The sequence below is a fragment of the Glandiceps talaboti genome, chromosome 20 (genome assembly GCF_964340395.1).
Source record: "Glandiceps talaboti chromosome 20, keGlaTala1.1, whole genome shotgun sequence".
Classification (NCBI taxonomy): domain Eukaryota; kingdom Metazoa; phylum Hemichordata; class Enteropneusta; family Spengelidae; genus Glandiceps; species Glandiceps talaboti.
Window position 1 is genome coordinate 15,981,776 of NC_135568.1, and position 20,762 is coordinate 16,002,537.

At 35.7% G+C, this 20,762-nt stretch overlaps 1 protein-coding gene across 1 annotated transcript in view; it reads left to right on the plus strand.

Moving 5' to 3' along the window:
• LOC144450610 (sushi, von Willebrand factor type A, EGF and pentraxin domain-containing protein 1-like) overlaps window positions 1-12,775 on the plus strand; it is a 21,283-nt gene extending 8,508 nt beyond the window's left edge. Inside the window, exons 7-17 of the mRNA XM_078141254.1 lie at window positions 1-105; window positions 556-795; window positions 2,175-2,447; window positions 3,264-3,541; window positions 4,786-4,966; window positions 5,651-5,812; window positions 7,628-7,834; window positions 8,178-8,461; window positions 9,184-9,391; window positions 10,110-10,279; window positions 10,854-12,775. The exon at window positions 1-105 is cut by the window's left edge and continues 75 nt beyond it. Coding sequence (XP_077997380.1) covers window positions 1-105; window positions 556-795; window positions 2,175-2,447; window positions 3,264-3,541; window positions 4,786-4,966; window positions 5,651-5,812; window positions 7,628-7,834; window positions 8,178-8,461; window positions 9,184-9,391; window positions 10,110-10,279 — 2,108 coding nt within the window. The 3' untranslated portion in view covers window positions 10,854-12,775. The remainder of the gene's footprint in view (window positions 106-555; window positions 796-2,174; window positions 2,448-3,263; window positions 3,542-4,785; window positions 4,967-5,650; window positions 5,813-7,627; window positions 7,835-8,177; window positions 8,462-9,183; window positions 9,392-10,109; window positions 10,280-10,853) is intronic.
• Window positions 12,776-20,762: the final 7,987 nt, after the last annotated feature.

Here is a 20,762-nt window from a genome sequence, read left to right on the forward strand (position 1 = left end):
CATATACCTGTAATACTGGTTACCATACAAGTGATGGATCAAGTACAGTTGACATTACATGTAATGATGGGACCTGGAGTGCTAGTAGTGCAATCACATGTATTGGTAAGTGATATGTTTGCCAATTGTCATAATGGTGATAAAGGAAATTTGGTATGCTGGCTTATGCCCTAATAGCCTTCCTCTATTGGTTATCATACAAGTGATGAATCAAGTTGACATTACATGTATTGATGGGAACTGGAGTGATGATAGTGTCATATGTATCAGTATGTAATTTGGCTTGCAAATTATCTTTTTGCAAGAAGTATGGACACTCCATGAACCTAACATAACATTCATAGCATGGGAATACCGGTAGTAAAGAATGTCCTCCCATGGTAATATGGTAATATGTATATAACACAGTTGAAGAAGCCGAAATTCACTACTTTCGCTCTGAGTTTGAGCTATTACAAGTTTGATAATAGGAGGAATAAATAAAACATGAAAATATTACTAAAGCAGTTATGACATCGTTTTTTCTCAACGTATTATATGTTTTTGTTCCAACAGACGATGAGCCACCAATTATTGATTGTCCCAGCGATTACAGCACAACAAGTAATATAATTCCCGTTCAAGTTACCTGGGAAGAACCAGTATACAACGACATAGTTGATGGTATAAACGTGGACGTAACTCAAACACATACTTCTGGATCTTCGTTCTACATTGGTACAACAACTGTCGAATACAATGTTGAAGATCAAAGTGGAAATAGTGCCTCGTGCAGTTTCACAATAACCATTGTTGGTATGTCTATGTGAAGTGTCAACTTATTCTGCACTTAGATAGCAAGATCGGAATTTCTAGCTACATTTTGTCTGTTATGAAATCAGCCACAGTAAACCCTCAGACCTCCAAACAATTGTTTGGGTAAAACGCATTACAACTAGATGCAGACAACCAGGCGCCAATGTTTTGACGTGTGTATTTGGTGTCTTCATCCACAGACATAGACAAGGAAGTGATTCATCTTGGCACTTTTATTCTTTTCATCACAGACAAGGAAGCTAAATGTTTCTTACATAATAGTTTCAACTTTCGCTAAAAATGTATCATTTCATCTCTAGCTGGCTAGATAGATTAGAATTTCACTTGGTCGTAGTTAGTCAAGACAAGACAATTTTCTAGGCTATCATCTAGTACATGTACAGTTACTTCTATCTGTTTGTGGTGTATTAAAGTCTTTGCTAGTTTTGTCTTTGCTAGTCTTGCATGTCTAGTGTAATCATTCATATTTATGATGACGATTTCTAGCATCCAACTTCCATATGTCTTATATAAGATAATATGTCCATCTTAAATCTTGACAAAACCCTTACAGAGCAGAGCATTAACCTTGATCATGCGCTTTTGATCTGATACTACTACACATATTTGTACATTTGGTAGATTGTATATACTAAATATTCAAATATTCAAATATCTAACTTTACACTGGTCAACAGACCACATAATGAATCAATTACGTCATTGTCTGCTATTTATATTGTGTTCATCAATATCACCAAGCTTGATAGGTCGTCTCATCGAAACTCTATGCTCATAGAGAATCCTCTGTAATTATGCGTACACATAATACTTTCAAGTTGTTGGGAGCAGTTGTTTATGTCTCTTGTCTCGCTGATTTTACTTTAATTTCTGATTGTAATCTTGTTTGCTCATAATACAGGATATATTTCGTCTTAGCTTGCAAATGCCATTAAACGGTGTATAAGATCAATGAGACTAACTTGATCACCAGGTTTCATGTTGAGGTAGACACAATACAGATAATATGAAAACATCCCTTACACATAGTTTTCCCAGAATCTTGTCAATAATAACAAAATCAAATACAAATGTAACACAATACAGAGTACACATTGTCTAAGGGATGTTTGTCTGTTATCTTTATTGTGTTTATCTCAACATGAGACATTGTGATCAGTCTCACTGATCTTGATACATGGTTTAATAGCATTTGCAAGCCAAGACGAAATCTCATGTACGACTGGTATCTTATTATTTTTAGTTTACACGAAAACACGTAATTGCTTTTGCGATTTGTATTATATTTGATGATTGTAGAAGACTGAATATGACAAACGTCGTACAATTATTACTGTGTTATATTTGTTGCATTATAGATTATATGTGTTCACCCAAAACAATTCCTGAGAACGGAGCGGTAGCCTGTACTACGTGGGATATTGGTATTGGTTGTGGAACCAATAACCTTTCCGGTAGTCAGATATGTGTATTGCTCTGTGATAAGGAGTTTGACTTCGAAAGCCAACCTGCTTCCTTATACCTTTGTCAATATAAAAAGAAATTGGATGAATGGGTATGGACATTCGAGCCATGCCATGGCTCGAATGTAATTCCAGAAAATGGTTATGAAACATCACCAAATTGTATAGGTAAGTTGTTGAAATCAGGAGCTGAAATTAAATGTGTATATATTATATACAATGTACACATGAGGAGTCGGTATGGGGGGGGGGGCGTTGAGGGGCTTTTTTTGCTGAATACAACGTAGCTTACAACGGTTACCAGATATGTGTATTGCTTTGTGATATAGAGTATGACTTCGAAAGCCAACCTTCTTCCTTATACATTTGTCAATTTAAAAAGAAAAAGAGGCAATGGGTAGGGCTTTAGAACCATGCCATGGAGATATAATATTTCCAGATAATATCAAAAGTCACCTAATTGTACAGGTACTTTTCTGAATTCAGAAGCTGAAATTAAATGCGTTTATTATATTTTGTTGTGTGATTAGGGAGAGGGAGTGATGATGGGGTAATGGGGGTGGTGCTGGATATGTAAAGTACATGTTGTATTGTACATATTAAAGCATTACTCTTATAGGAAAACTCGATCCTGGTATTGAGGCATAAATATATGAATGATTCTATAACAAAATTCAGCATATATAGAATACATACTGTTCTGTATGTCTTAAGACGACTGTTGATAGCAGAGAAGGCATATATTGATGGTCACAGCATGCTAGAATAATTGAGAAGTGTGTGACTCACTTAGATCATTTGATTTGTAGTAATGTTTGTTAATTCTGAATAAGAATTACGTACTTCTCATTCGCAAGCTTTCTGGCTGGGGTCCCTGATCTTTTGATCCTCCGATAACGCAGGGATATTTGTTGGCATGCAATAGAATAATCGAACTCAATACTTTCCATATTACAAACCTTTTTTTATCTTTTCCACACTTAGAGCCATTTGATATAAATGATGTTCAAGGTCACATAGACTTCCAGTACTTTGTAGAGGAGTGTACTACAGAAGGTGGAAGCCAGGAAATCAGAGACATATTTATTGATTTTATGAAAAATATAACAAACACCATAGAAACTGCTACTCATTGTAGTGATGAAACAATATGTAACGCGGAGGCTGTTGATTATTTCTGTGGTGCAACAACTGCTAAACGCTCACTGGATACTGTACTACGATTCACAATTTCTCTGGAAGTCGAAAGACTACACAACCAGGTATGCTGCTATTGTTACTTTTTGATCTTCGCACTCTTAAGATAACTCTTAAGTGTTGCCGTCGCCTTAATTCAATGCAAATGATATTGAAAAATGTGAAAACTAGCTAAACAATGTGATTACGTCATTGTTCTTCCAGCTGCCTGTAATCAGTCATTATTTGACATCGACGATCTTTTAATAACTTTCAGTGTTGTCATCTCAGAAGAATACCATTCGCGAAATGCAAACATGTATTCTAAGTATTAATTCATGACAGCTGAGAGTTCACGGTGCCATGGTTCTAAAAGGCTGCTCTCAATTCGTATATTATTTGGAGAAGGGGGAATTTATAAGTGAATATCGTAGAATTACATGTTGCAAATGACTGTAAAATGCATAGCCTTATATTGTATATAAATTGCTTGTGCTAACAGTGACATTGGAGGTATTAAATGTCAATGTACTTACAGCTTTCGTACACATTGGTATGTTGTCAATTGACAGCCTTCATTACATCCCACGCAAACAAAGTTGAATGCATTTGAACCAAAAGTATGGAATTTATATTCCCGCTAGTCGTTTCACGTCACAGGAACGCACATATGCGTGATTGGCTGTGCTCAAAATATAAGTCGAAACGTTAAATCTGCGTCATTTTTTCCTTCCCGATTGTTCAATAAATTGTGTCTCTGGACTGTTAAGGTTCAACTATAATTGTTCCCGATATGATTTTTCATTCAGCGGGAAAATACTAATGACGTTAAGGTTTTGCCGCTGCTCGTCTGTCGACTTTTAGATCACTCTTATTTTTCTTGGCTGAACAAAGCTAAAGTATTTGGGAGCAATGTATAATACTCAATACACTGCATTGTCGTAAACATGAAAAGATATAAGTTCCTTTGTATGTATGTATGTATGTATGTATGTATGTATGTATGTATGTATGTATGTATGTAAAACACATACTTATGTGTGGAATATAAACTTTATAAAGGTTTGTCACAAGAAGTACGAGTACTTGTTAGGCCATCCTTTAAAGCAATGCAATTGGCAATGAAAAACACGTGCGCTTGTGAACAAATCGTAGGTTTATGTATTTCATCCGAATTTTTGGATGTTTAAGCGAAAAGCCAAACTCATTTTTATATTTTACATTTCCCAATTCCCTCCTCGCACCATTACCGAAATCATTATCGCCAAAACAGTAACAGCAACTTTAAATAAAACAATGCCCCATTTGTTACATTCATATGTATAAACAGATCGTTTCTGGTGAGTTAGACCCTGTTGATGTAATTGATGAAGTGGTGTCGTTCTACATAACAGAGGTTGATGCATTTATTAGAGATATTGATGGTATCATCATACTAGGTGCGGAGACCCCGGAGGTGGATATTGACGTTGATTGTCGTCGACGTTCGACGTTAGAAAATGACAAATGCTGTAAGTTTGAATACGAAGCTTTGTGAATGGTGGAATGCTTTTAAAAAGGCAGTTGTTTAAAGGGTATCAAAGTACACAGCTAAGATAAAATTAATCCAGCATTTGTTCTCCTTTAATGGTGACATTATATTTCATTATTGATTGATAGTGATTACAAAGCTAAACTAAAAGCAATGACATGAAGCTTGGCATGACATTAAAGGACTTCTGAAAAGAATAAATGTTTATCATAAATGACAATATTCGAGATATTATAGCAAGCTGTTTTGCTATTTGATTATGGAGTTGATTTCTAAGGCACAAGGTCTCTGGATAAATATTCAATTATATATAGAAACCTTAAAATGCACGCAATGTATCTTGCTACATGTTGTCTTAGGGAAATAAACTTAACTACACATGCCACCATACAGACATCAAATGAATACCACAGATAAAATTTTATACGCCCTTCATCGGGTGTTTGGTACCAAGATAAACTTTGGCGCCCGAATGTCTATATGGAGTTGCAATGTATTTAAATGGTTGATGTCATTTAGACTAAACGTAGCAAAAAAATATGCGATCTTGGTATTGAAGTGTGGCATATGCAGTTTCTTATTTGTTTCTGAGTGGTTGTATCAAACAGAAAAGGTGAATGGTGTTGTGAAATTCGTTGTAACAAAAATGTGTTATAATTGGCAGTGATTTGTGGCCAAGGGTCATACTACGACAAAACCACTGGTGGGTGCCAAGAATGTGCAAAGGGGTATTTTCAACACGAAGAAGCAAGCACATCTTGCAGACAATGTCCCACTGGTACTACAACAGACAGCTCCGGATCCAATTCAATATCTCACTGCAAAGGTAATATTTACCAGCGTAAAATAAATACAATGGTGTAACCCAAGTTTAATGCTTAACGCATCTGGATTTTAAAGATCACACAAAATGAGCCAGTTACTCCAAAACCAGAGACTATAGACTTTCAATAAGGCGACACAATATTTTCTTAAAATTCACACAACATTTTTAGTTACAAACCACAGAAACAAACTTCAAAATAGGCACTGACAGTGCGCATGCGCATAAAGTGTTGCATCGGATCTTATTAGGAAATCAAATACAACACTTATGTTTGATACGTTCTTGTTTCATCCGAAGGTGATTTTGGTTTGAGGTCAAAGTGAGATAAAATGTATAATTTACACATGTATATTATTGTGCAATACCAGTCTATTGACTACCTATTTGCACAATAGGGAACTTGCAAACCCGCCATGTTGAATGTTGCATCATGGGAAAAAATGATAATAAATACTAATCAATTAGTATTGTAAACAATATTGTTTGTAACCACAAATGATCAATTCATAGTGACCCTGACAATTCTGGGAGGTTAATTTTATCAGTAGCTCCAGATTAGGTATTGTGATAACCATAGATAATCCCATAGTTCTTTGCGACTGAGCATGCTCATTCTGGATTACAAGTTCCCTATTGGTGGTTTTCGGTAATTAGGCTATATCTTAATAATGCATGCTTCAAATCAATATAATTCAGTACATACACTGGTAATACCAAAGTGCATCTGTCATATAAAGCTTGTCAATAATGCTTGTGGTGTTAATGACTCATTTGCACAATTAATGATTTTCAGTAATCAGGCTATATCTTACGACTGCATTCTTCGAATCCAGTATAACATTGCAGACACTTCAAACAAAGCAAAGGGTGCATGTCTTGCTAAGCTTGTGATGGTAGCTTTCATTTATAATGAGTAATTTGCATACTTAATGATTTTCCTTAATATGAAGAGTGCAAGCTTCAAGTCCTACATAATTAGGTATAAGTGTTCATGACACCGGGGTGCATATATCTCATAAAGTTTATTGACGTAACACTTAGCAAATTTTATATGGCACATGGACTATGTTGTCATCCATAAATGTACCAAATTAAGCTGAATTTACAGTCTGCATTCTTAAAATATAACCCAATTACTGAAAATCATTAATCATGCGAATGACACAATAAACGTATGTGTAGCATTTAGTTTCAATAACTCATTTGCATAATTAATGATAATTAATGAGAATGCATACTTCAAATTCGAAATTATATTGAGCATACATCAAACATAACTAGTCGAACATGTTTGAAAAGCTTGTCGATTTAGCTTTTAATTTTAACGACTTTGACAGCTTATATCAAGTATAGTATATGACCACCAACCTAAGACATCATTCAAGTCCGGGAAAGTGACGAAAAATATCCATACCAAAATGACACTATGTTCATTTACTATGGTGCATTTAAGTACAAATTCATGACAATCGTACAGGTGTAAGCAGTTTGCGAGGATGCCTCCGACTCGATTGTTGGCAACCTGTTTGCTACCACACTACATATATAATAGCGGTCGACCACGTCGTCATACTAGTCAAGAATTTGCGAAACAACAACAACAACAACAACAACAACAACAACAACAACAACAACAACAACAACAACAATTTATACCCTTTTACAATGTGGTATATTTTTTCAAAAAATTTGTGATTGCTCAGTTTACCAAAATAGTGGTAATAGTGTTAAACGTATATTTCTGGAATTTCAAGAACATTTTTCCCTTTTGAGTTTGTTAATACTTTGTTTCAAACAATATTATCTTTCCTTCAGCTGAATCAAGTGGGTGTCCAATGCCACATCATCCCGTCGATGGAATTTTCACATGCACACCGCCGCCTAATCCACCTGTTTGTCACGTCCAATGTCAAGAAGGTTTTGACTTTGCTAGAGAACCAGCGGATATATATGTATGTGACTATTCTAGTGGTTGGCGAACTGAACCAGTCGGCATGGATGAGTTACTTCCTAATTGTGGTGGTAGGTAACATTCTTATGCCTTACATTGTCATGCATTGCTGTTCAAATCACTGACACAACGATTACGTGGAAGAAACCATCTTGCATAATAAAAGGTTTCGATTTCATTTATATTTCATTTCTTTTAACCGTTTTCTTAAAGAGTTGTATATCTAAGTATGACACCAAGCTACCACTAAACAGTGCAAGATCATATAGTTCATTTTATAGTGATGTGTGAATGAGGATTTTTTCCAACATAACTGCCTATGTATGTATGTATGTATGTATGTATGTATGTATGTATGTATGTATGTATGTTATTGCCAATTTGTATTTCCCCTAAAATTTGTTCTGCAAACAGAAACCATATTGGTACAAATGGTAACCAAGAAATTGCAGGTCGATTTTTATTACCCCAAATGTGACAGTATTGACATAGCTAAAGTGAAACATGAATTCAGGATGCTGTTTGAAGAATCCTTTCTACGACAAAACTGTTTCCCCAGTACAATCTGTGATACTAGCGAGGAGGTATCAGTTGAGTGCACAGCATTGAGCAATCCCATGACTATAGATGGAGTTGAGTACAATGGTAATGTGCAAATCAACTTTGACATCTATGGTACTATCAAGAATCCCATAAAAGTAAGTAGGAAATGCATTACACAGTTTTAAAATGGTCATATGGATGCGAAATGAGTCTTTCAATTGGACATTATTGAAACAGCTTTATGGTTTTTAATAGACCAAATCAATATGCAGGAAAAATATTGTCATTGTGCATACACACATACATACATACATACATACATACATACATACATACATACATACATACATACATACATACATACATACATGCATGCATGCATACATACATCGAGAGTAAATTAAGTAGAATATTTTGTATCTCCTGCAATAATTTCTTGTTTATGAAATAGTACTGACAAACATGTATTTAATCTTATTGCGAAACATCACTGGCACATATCCAAAGTAAGATTACACAATACAAAATGTATAACTTAATGTGAATGAATGAATGTGTGTGTGTGTGTGTGTGTCTGTGTGTATGTGAGTGTGTGTCTGTGTGTGTGTTTGTGTGTGTGTGTATGTGTGTCTGTGTGTGTGTATGTGTGTGTGAGTGTGAGTGTCTGTGTGTGTGTGTTTGTGTGTGTGAGTGTGAGTGTCTGTGTGTGTGTTTGTGTGTGTGTGTGTGTGTGTGTTCAGTGTCTCTATTTATGTACATCATAGCACAAATCATTGCGTTTGTAGCTATACAAACTTGTCGTTACCATAGTATTCAAAGATCTTTTCTGGTCATTGAAATATATCTATTACTTATTCATTTGTTTTTCATATCTTAGGACGAAAATGTCCATGGATTAAAACTAGAAGAGACGAAGGCTGTTCTGGACAATAGAGCAATGGATTTTGAAGAACAGGTTAATCTCGGTCAATTTGATATACAAGTAGCAGAAGACACACTGCTGATCGTAAAAAGTGACTCTTACATCGGTTTTACAATTAATGCGTTCTGTGATAAGGGATCATTCTTGAAGGATAATAAATGTGGTAAGTGTTTCATCATATTAATATTGACGATGTAGCATCAGCACTTACCACAACAATTTTAATGAAAATATAAAATGTAGGTTTTTTTTTATGAATGTGATCATTATAATTCGTATAAAGTGAAAATTAATAAGCATTGATTCATGTCAATTCGCATTTATTTACGTCAATTCATATCTATCCAGTTATCCAAATGTAGTTTTATACACTTGAATAATCTGTTATATTATTTATCTAATGTCTTAAGATTGATATTTTGCAGTAAATGTATTACAATTATTTATTGAGTTATTTTGTAATATTGCAATAAGTACATTGAAAGCTTTATATAATGGCTTTAGTGGCAGAGTCGGTTTTGTAATCAGTCCCTTGTTTCTTGTTTTGTTTTTCAAAAATGATTTGTATATGTATTGTAAAGATAATTGCAACATCGCGCCTTTAGATAGCTGAGTTTGACCTCTCATCGTGAAAGTGTTTCATTCTGTGGTCTGTGTGGTCGCTGTTTTGTCAAGCTAACAAGTCAACAGTGTATTTATTACAAGAGTAGTAGTGCGCAAGTTGTTACTGTTTACATCCACCAATCAACCAATTATCTGATCGCTGCTCCCTTTGGGTTAAGTTAACATAAAACCTGGTGGCCGGTCTCACTGAAATTGATAGCTCATCCAATCACAACTACAAGCTCATATTAAATGCTCTGTAATGTTTTCAATTTTAGTTATCTGTCCAGTTGGGACCTTTCAATCAAATCAAGATGAATACTGTGAACCTTGTCCAGTGGGTACATATCAGGATGAGGACGGCCAAATAGAATGTAAAGGTTGTCCTGATGGGCACACAACTTCTGGAAGACAAACAGCAAGTTTGGGAGAATGCATAACAGCCTAGGTAAATACTTTATCGTATTATTACTAGTCCATTCTAAAGTTTCCAGTACAATGTAAATTAATTCTTAGATTAATTATTATGGTACATTGGTATTATTCGCCAGTGTTTTTCATCGTTCAGCACAACCAGTGTGAATGAGCTAAAGGGGGCTTTGTCACTACAAGGCTATGGCAGGATGTGTGTAATCCTTAGGTCATAAGTATTTTCCCACTGAGTTAAGAAATATCTTGGGAAATAACCAATCCAACACTTCTTGCAACGGCAATGAGAAGAATACTCATCGATTATTCCTGCGAGAGTGGCGAAAAATTCGCAGTCAAGCGAGACTGAAATTACTTCTACTTTTGTTGTCATAACAAAACTTGTACACATAGAGAATATCCAAAAACAATACTGTTCAATTAGTCTTAATCATGAGGGTTATAAAAAACCCACACAAACACTGATTTGCCAACCCTATCGATAACCAACAGCCTCCAAATCATGCCAACGTGCAATGAATAATAATATTTATAGTGTTTTGCCATGTTTTCCACTAACCAAAAATATTCTCTTTTTTTGCTTCCTATTTTAGAATCGATAAAACGACAAAGATGTTGTTACTGCTGCAACGGATAAAAATGGAATATGGCAAAGAAAATATTTTAAACAATTTTCGATTCATCATTTTTTCATCAATTAATAATTTGATTAGATTTTGGTTTAAGTGAACGAATGTTTCTATAAATACATACAATATATGGTACAAGGGGATATCTCTATATCTTTCAAATGCTACCGTTAAAGTAAAAACCAGAAAGCTCATTTCGCAGCTATCTAGATTGGAATGTAAATGACCAAAATGTATGTGCATGAATGCAAGTTAAGTGTATTTGTGTCAGTTAGAAATTACTTACTATAGCATAGTGGTCTGAGTAGAGAATTTAAACTTTTGACGACTATTTGTATGTATTTATGGTAAAATTGCTATGTATTTCTTTAGCAAGGTATATTAGTATATTATCAGTATGTTAGGGCATAGACCCTCCACGTGGAGGGTCTATGGTTAAGGGTTATATAGGTATATTAGTTTATTATCATTAAGTTAAGGGTTATATAGGTATATTAGTCTATTACCATTAAGTTAAGGGTTGTTAGGTATATTAGTTTATTATCATCAAGTTAAGGGTTATATAGGTATCTTAGTCTATTACCATTAAGTTAAGGGTTGTATAGGTATATTAGTTTATTATCATTAAGTTAAGGGTTATATAGGTATCATATAGTCTATTACCATTAAGTTAAGGGTTATATAGGTATAATAGTCTATTACCATTAAGTTAAGGGTTGTATATGTATATTAGTTTATTATCATTAAGTTAAGGGCTATATAGGTATACTATATAATTTACTATGATTAATTTAAGGGTTTTATACAGTATACTGTATGGTTATTATCATTAAGTTAAGGGTTATAAAGGTATTGAACTAGAGTATATGTGAAAAAGGTTAACTGCCATTTTTACAGTTGGTAATTGTATATTGCTATAGACCAATGTATTCTCAGTCAAGTTTTAAAGGTATACACAGAAGGTTGATAGACGTATTAGAAATATGAAGGTTATTTTACCACATGTAATTGTCTATGGCCATATTCAAATCCATGCTCAGTCTGGTGTTTAAGGTATGCAAGGGAGGCTGATGTTGATATTGTTTGCCGTAAAAGTCAAATATTGATGAGAATGAGATGTAAGGTGAATGTCTCTCTTTAGGCCATAAAGTGTTCCTCTACAAAAACAAACAGACAAACAAACTACAAACAAACTACTATTTCGACCAAAAACGACACCTCATACACCAATTCAAATCTTAAACTGGAGCAAAGCACAATAGTATTAACTGTCAGCATATTTTCCGCCAAATATAGACTTGTCAAAACTAAAACATGCATTTTAATGCACAGCCTGGCTTCAATCTTTTGGGTGGTTTTCCTTTCTTTCATAAACCTTCTACATGCTTTGGATACGTAATTCATTTGTCCTTAAGTTTCAATTGTCCCAGTTAACGTTGTTGGTAATCTCGATGGGCTTTCACGTTCACCCGAGTGCTTAGCAATCAGTCACCCAGGTTATCCTTTCATATACGGGAAAACAGTTGGGTTAAAAAAATTATTTAAAAAAATAAAGAATGAAAAATACTGTCGACCTAAACAAGATTAAACCAAGTACTGATATGGTGTACGAAATGTAAACTTAGTATAACAATCGACCCCAACATTGTATATATATAAAACTTTAGAGCACATGTGAAGCAATCCTATTTACCAAGTGCAAATTTTATGTTGCTGATTCCAAAACAATACATAAGAACAATGGTGTACATGGAGGTGTACATTGTTCTCGTGTGGTTGAGGTACATAAATACAAGTTACAAACATAAATATTCACCAATAGTTATTTAGGGACCCTAGCAAGGATAATATCAAGGAGAGATGTGATGGAAAAGACAATATAATACACAATTCTCTCTCTATCTCTCTCTCTCTCTCTCTCTCTCTCTCTCTCTCTCTCTCTCTCTCTCTCTCTCTCTCTCTCTCTCTCTCTCTCTCTCTCTCTCTCTCTCTCTCTCTCTCTCTCTCTCTCTGACAACGTCACAATTGTGCAACTATATATCATTTGTAAACTATAGCAATACATACATTAGATGTAGTAAAGTATACAATATGTTGTTAGTGATTTGGTAAGTTTGTATTCTTGACAATAAGGTATACTATTCATGATTGTAATTATAAATTATATAATTTTATTTCGGTATTATTGGTTATTAACGATTCTATCTTAATTATGGTAATAAAGTCTACTGCATTGGGTAAAACGCACTTTCACAATTTTCTGTGTTATGTTACACCACTCTTCCAATTTTGTTCCAACGAATCAATATTATTAAATTATCACAACAAGTGTCTTACTGCCAAACCAGAGTGACTGTAGAGTTTCAATTAGGTGGCACAATGTAATATATAATTGACTGGATGTAGATAAAACCACATAAAAGTGCTCAATACGGGTAGTAGAGCGAATAATATATATATATATATATAATATCCATGGAGGTACTAGGTAAAACCATATATTCTTTCCTAAACTATACGACAAGAAGGCTCTCATCAATCGAACAGTTCATATCTTTGCACAACCACAACCACAACAACAACAACAACAACAACAACAACAATAAAAAAAAATACACTTGACCCTGACGTGATATCAATATTACGACACGCCATGGTTGTTACATGTAACGTAACTATAAATTAAGATAACAGCTGCTCTGTCTATATATTAAAACTTCAAAGACGCGTAGCCGTCAAAGTTTCCTTACCCCGGTACTATACTAATCGAGAGGTATTTAAATTTTTAATGCCATGTAACTTGGAAACTTGACTATGATCATCAATTTCAGCTGAAGGTATATCAGTTATATATCGAGCTGTAGCCCTGCTCGCATACGGAGTAAGTCGTCCCTTCGCGTGCACCGTCTGCAAGCAGGACTACAATATTGCACCTTGTTTTCATTTATAATTTACAATACTTTTTTTATATATTTTATTTTGTTTTAGTTACTGTCACTAAACATTTTTCGTTTTACTTCTTTATTTTCGTATGGGATTTACAAAAATCACAACGAGGTCGACGGAGCGAAACCGCTACAGCTACTACTGTTATTTTAGACCATGACAAATAAAAACGTATGGACGGTGTACCTGTGACAATTCGTTTAGCTGTGACCTCATCTGAAATGAATGTATAGACGCTACCTCCATATGTATACTTTGTTTCAACTTTCTTACTTGTAGCCAAAGACCTCGTACTTGTTGCAGTAGAGGGCATTGTCCTGTAAAAAACAACATCAAAACATAGGTCAAAGTACGATAGGTCAGAGTTGAACTCATTTGTAAATAAAATTAATACCAGTGTCGGGATTTTTCATCACTTTTAACAAAAAATATCTCACTTTTTGAATTCGGCGCCTTCATTGTCCGCCATCTTGTTCTCGTCTGCTCCCGGTGCAGACGAGGGTCGTGTTCGCGGGTCAAGAACAAGCTTCGGCAGAATAGCCGAACATCAGTAAATGACGTCACAGCTCCCGAAGCTTGTTCTCGCGTCGAGAACAGTGCGCCCAAACGCACCCAATGTTGCACTGCATGTACATTGTACAGTAAGAAAGACTGTGTTTTCAAGTGTTTGTATTGGTATTTTCGTTGAATCTGAAGACTAATACATACAAGGAGGGAAATGAACATTCAAAATCACATCATCTGTAAGCTTTATTGCAAAAAAAATTCAGTCACCATTGTCCGCTCTCTTCAGACCGTTCACGCTGTACGTTGTACGCAAACGCACGCGCACGTACATGTATAATAAAACATCACACACTTCAATTTGTATCACATACCGTACAGTAGTACTTACTACTATTTTAATTTTCTTTATTCGTGTTTGTATTATTCGATTATAAATATCCATAATCTTCGCTTTATTGTTCCATGGTGTCCATGTGATCGGTGGGGTGAGGGTGGGGCCAATTGGTGTTAAATGTGTCATTTAGTTTAATTACAATCTGTATTGTTGTTTCATGCCAGCTTCAGTTTTTATGCTAATTTTTACAACGGGTTCATGCACGCGCAGCATTCATGTGCTTGTCTGCTGTAATAAATCCACGCATGTGCAGTCATTCGTATCTTTGGTACTGCAGATTCAACAGGTCGGTAACTCAGACGGCCTAAAATTAACAATTTCATGTCACTCCGACTCTGTTCCTCCTGCGGAAATCCTCTGAAAGGTCATACAGGACTTAGCGGACGTTTTTGTTCGTCGAAAATGTTGAAATCACCACAACACGAGTCTACTGGCCCAGACAGTTCCGAGTATGTTGAGTCGACAGACCAGGACGTTGCAAGCACTGAGCAAGATAATCACAAGGGCAAGAACGTGAAAACAGAACGGAAATCTACTAAACCAACACACAGCAAAGCCAAAGCAACGCAGTACCTGTACCAACAACAGATAGACGCTCTTTCAGATAAACTACAACGGCTTACTGTTCGCGTGGCAGGGAAAAACAGACCCAGAGGACATTCACACAGAAACACAGTGAGTAACGGTAATATACAAGCACTTCGCAAAGAGAAAGCATTGCAACAGTCAGTGGCAAAGTTACTGACTGCCGGAAATGGGTCTCCCTCAACTTTATCAAGTGATTATAATGGCAATTCGGACTCCGACTCAAGTTTATTCAACTACGAAGGGGACAGTCCTAGTTCAACCACCCGACATCGTGGCAAAAAGGCGCGAACCAAACAATGTAGCAAGACAAGCCTCCTACGACGCGGGAAGACAAGCACATCGCGTGATCGCCACACGTCCACGAAGATCAGGAGAACGCAAGGTAAGACGATTACAAGCGGGGCCCTGCAGACGCTCGGCAGATAGAGTTCGCAAGTACGTTCCCTGGCCGTACGAATTTATCAGCGACCCTACTCCAAACCGAACAGATGATCTCACCTTCGGTGAATTTTCACTCCCACAATTCGTAGCTGGGGAATTAGAAATAATACAAAACGATCTATTCAGCAACGGCGAAGCGTTACACAGACTCAGACACTTACAGGCCCTCATGCTAGACGTACTTCTGTATCCATGGGAACGAGTACGCAAATTCCACAAAGTAGTACTGAAGGCCAATTCTTAGTTCATATGCATGGTATATTCATTAACCCATCCAAAATTGTCATTCCAAACACGCCATGTCTTTTCACTGCACCTATCACCATCGCCGCCAAGCAAAATGTTAATTTTTTCAGGAGTTGGGGTGGTTGAGTGGGGGTTGGGGTATAGGTGGGATTGATGAGCGCCCCTCAAGCCACAAACTTAAACTCATAGACTTCCACCATGGTGAGCGACCAAAAGATTCACTACCTAGTTTCAGATATAGCTAAAGATTTACAACACCCCACATTCAAAAAGCAGAACTGTTCATTGGCACCAAAAAAGGTTCTATCCATAACGAATGATTGTTTGAACAAAAGGTAAGTATGGTCCATGAAGGAACTCTTTCCATGTCCCAGTCTTGTTATTATGAAGGAATGAACCAGATTGGTTAGTTGTATCCATTGTCAAAGCTATACTAGCTGCAACGGGAACGTTTTTTAAACCTGTTTTGGTATAAAATTGACGTACTCGTAACATTGTTCATCATCAGATGTATAGAATCACTTGTGGGTAAACACATTTGCGTAGCAATACAATATGATATTGTGTAATGTATCTAATCAAATCTAATCATTGGTATTTAGAAAAACCCACAGTAAATAAATTATATTGCTGGCTCTCTGATCGAAAAATAATAGCCTTCCGTAATTACAAGGGGGGGGGGGCGAGGGAATGTGGGGTGGGGGGGTCAATTTATACAAATCAGTTCGGGTGAGGGCCATATTTTAGAAAATGGAATTATGGGAGGGGCACATTTTGCTTTGACTGACTGTATTGTCTAGCTTAGCATTACATTGTGATTATGGCATCCCCGGCATTCTACCCTTGGGGTTACTGAAGACACCCTCACAGCTAATGCAGTCTTCAACACTTTCAAATTGATCTGGTATTCCTGGATGGGAATTTGCTTTGCAAATTGCATTGACTTGGTTATCCATGTTAATATGGCATTACTTTTGAGAATGAGTCATTTGTCACTAAGCCCACGGTCTGTCAGAAAGTCCAGCAGCTCCTCACCTATTCGTTATCCTCCAGTGACAGACCGAGATAGCATATGGAGGCTATAGGCTGACAACTGTCGCCTGCCCTCGAGCGGTAGGTTCAAAGTTCACAAAAGCTAAAAAAAACTACTCCATGGTAAAAAAAAATAATAACAGGTTAAACAATTTATAATCGAGGCGCATTTCACGTTAAAGAGACTCCTTCACTAGATCATGACAAATCTGTTTTCTACCATCACGAAACGCACAATACCAAAGTCATGTATCAAAATAGTGAATATTCATGGACTGTCTTGATTATATTAGCATATTTCAGAAATTACTTTTCTGTTGAGGACAGAGACAAACATTTCTGCTCTTAGTTCGAATATTTCACTGACTGACTACAAAACTCCCACACAGTGTTGAAACATATGCATCATGATAGGCAGCACGAATTAATCCCTGGCATGAGCCAAATTTACACATTTAAGAAATACTGGTATATTTTCAAAATCAATTAAACCCTTTAAAGCCTGACACCCTATGTTTAGGGTGAAAGTACATATAGTTGCAGAAACCAAGTAATTAAAGCCTGACACTTCATATTTAGGGTGTAATTACATAGAGTTACAGAAATCAAGTTATTAAAGCCTGACACTTCATATTTAGGGTGTAATTAAATAGAGTTACAGAAACCAAGTTATTAAAGCCTGACACTTCATATTTAGGGTGTAATTACATATAGTTACAGAAACAAGGCCGTATTTAAGGTGGATAGCCTTAATGACACATTATCATTAAAGACCTCATTAATGTCAGCAATAGGGCATATCGTGTTGCAAAGACACTTTCAGTAATTGTGGATGGAGGATGGGACACCTTTTACTATAGGTTCTCATGTGAAGGCCATATTTTATAAAGTGGACTTACGGGGCAGGCAGGTAGGCGCAGGCAGTCAGGGGCAGGCAGGCATGTATGGATGGATGTCGTGTTAACTTACATATCTACGTTACTATCTCTTTTCAATATGTTAATATCCTGAATATCGAACAAAACTCGTAATGGCCGTCAGTAGTCTTGAATTGCAAATTCTAGAAATTGTAATTCTGTTGAGGACAGTACGAAAGCCGATACGGCTCACATTTTCCATTGCGTTTTTTTCCCCATTCCATTTTTGTGTTTGTTTTTTTTTGTTTTGTTTTGCATTCCATTTGTTTTTACATACATACATACATACATACATACATACATACATACATACATACATACATACATACATACATACATACAGACATACATACATACATACGCACATACGCACGTACTTACATACACACACATACGTACGTACGTACGTATTAAAATACACACACGTACGTACGTATGTACACACATACATACTTACATTTGTTCACCAAAGCATATGGTGTGCTTTAGTCATTCGGCACTACTGAACAGAACATTGCTCTGGAAATCGGCGCTATTTAACTTTGATTGATTCATTGATTGATTCATTGATTACATACATACATACTCGTCGATTTCGAAGTATAACTTCGTCACAGTACACGTCCTCGGACATTTACTGTTTTTATTAGGACTGTTTTGGTTAGCCGTCTGTTATTTTGTTCGAGGTGCAGCCTCATGACAGTAAATGTCCTCTGACTTCTACTATAACTATCAGTTATTGAAATGTGATTAGTCGAATTTCCCAAATCAAAAGAGGTTATATTGCTATTGACAATCGACAATTGACAATTGACAATCGTGTGTGTGTGTGTGTGTGTGTGTGTGTGTGTGTGTGTGTGTGTGTGTGTGTGTGTTTCCCTGCTTGTTTGTTTGTCTGCTTGCTTGCTTGTGTGTGTGTGTGTGTGTGTGTGTGTGTGTTTTGCTTTCGTTTTGGTCTGTTATTTCAAGGTTTTTTTTTGTTTTTTTTTGGTTATTTTTTATATCATATTACTGTATATGTTTTCCTTGGGCCTCGAACTCGACTAGTTTGAACAAACTACTTTTGTGGTCCAGCCAGAAGTTCAAGTTATTCTGTTATATATACTTTTCCTAATTGGCGATGTGATTACTTGATTATTTCATTTTCCTCACTTGATATGTAAAAAATTTTCAACCTCTGGCAAATAAATAATATATATATAAGCAAATATTTCAATCCACAATCAATTCAATAATTGACGTTTCTGACACCTTTCGTAAAACTTGAGCAAGGCTGAAGGTTTTTAATTACAGTGTTGATAAAGTACAAAACTAGTTAATAACACTGGTAAATAATTTTACAGACAAAACCTAGAATTTCCTCTGACAATGTCCTAAACTAGAGTAGCATTACTTGTAAAATTAGAGATAAAAAAACATGTATGCATTGTATTTTTTGAACGGCTTAGTATGTGAACACTTTATCAATCCATATAGCTTAAGCACGCGTTTGTTAAAGGGGAACACCACTCCAGGTAATAATGGTATTTTCATAAACTTTGGGTTCTAGGGAGTTATATTATGATAATTCACATCACATACTTTTAGGTCGGTTACCAGGAAACATCATATTGACACAGGGGAAATATCTTACTCACTTTCACCTATACCACACTTCTTGGCAAAGCTCATAACTATTCAGTAACCAAATTATGGAATATGTTACCCAACTATGTAAGGCAGACTTCTTGATACATTATTTTCAAACGGAATTATTCGGTAAACTGTAATAACTCGTAGTAACTTCGGAGTTTAATTTCGTATTGTTTGTATATCTAGTGAGTTTTAGTAATTTCGATCAGTGGTTAATGTATATAAATGAATATTAATAATTGCAACATTCAAGACTCTATTCGTATGTGTATGTGTATGTGTATGTGTATGTGTATGTGTATGTTTGTGTTTGTGTATGGTGTGTGTGTGTATTGTATTTCGTTGGTAATTTTGTTTCAGTGCTATTTGAAATTGAAATTATTTGTAGCCTATGATGCATTTTTATCGTTTTTAGTTTTAGTTTAAGAGGTCTCCTTGGGAGAGCAGCCTCACATTTGAAAGAACTACCCTATTTAAATAAGTTAGATAGATGGATTGATGAATCGAAGGATGGATGGACATGAATGCATATCTGCTGTTCTCGACCACTTATGAAATGGTTTAAAACCATCGTCGAATAGTTGTAAAACCTACAAGTGGTTTTAGAGGTGTCCAGCACCAGATATTTTAACTATTAGACACTCGAAAGCAAATATTTCAATCCATGATCAACTCAATAATTGACTTTGAATATCGCATGAATAAGCAAACGATTGTTAAAGGGGAATTTTAGCTTGGTTGCCAGGAAGCACCAAATTCACGCAGGGAAAATATCTTACCAACTTTCACCTATACCACATTTCAATGGAGGGGGGGGGGGGGTTTAGCTGTACCTTATTTTATATTTTATATTGTTTGTTTTGAAAAATGTTGCTTCGACGCAAAATCAAATAAACTATCAGTCAGAATACCCCTTCTATGATAGTCTGACATAGTCATTGAATTTGTTATTGCATAGAACGTGCTATGATAACTATTGTGGATTCTTAATATGATAGGGAAATGTGGTTATAATTACTTTCAATTTGGTAGGGGAACTTAGATTTGATCTTTAATCAACCGAAATACAATTTTTTTAAATGTTAAGGTTTGACGTTAAAAGAACACCTTTTCCCAAATCCGAAGTGGGGAACTTAGAGTTTGTCTTTACCCAACCGAATGAAAAATATT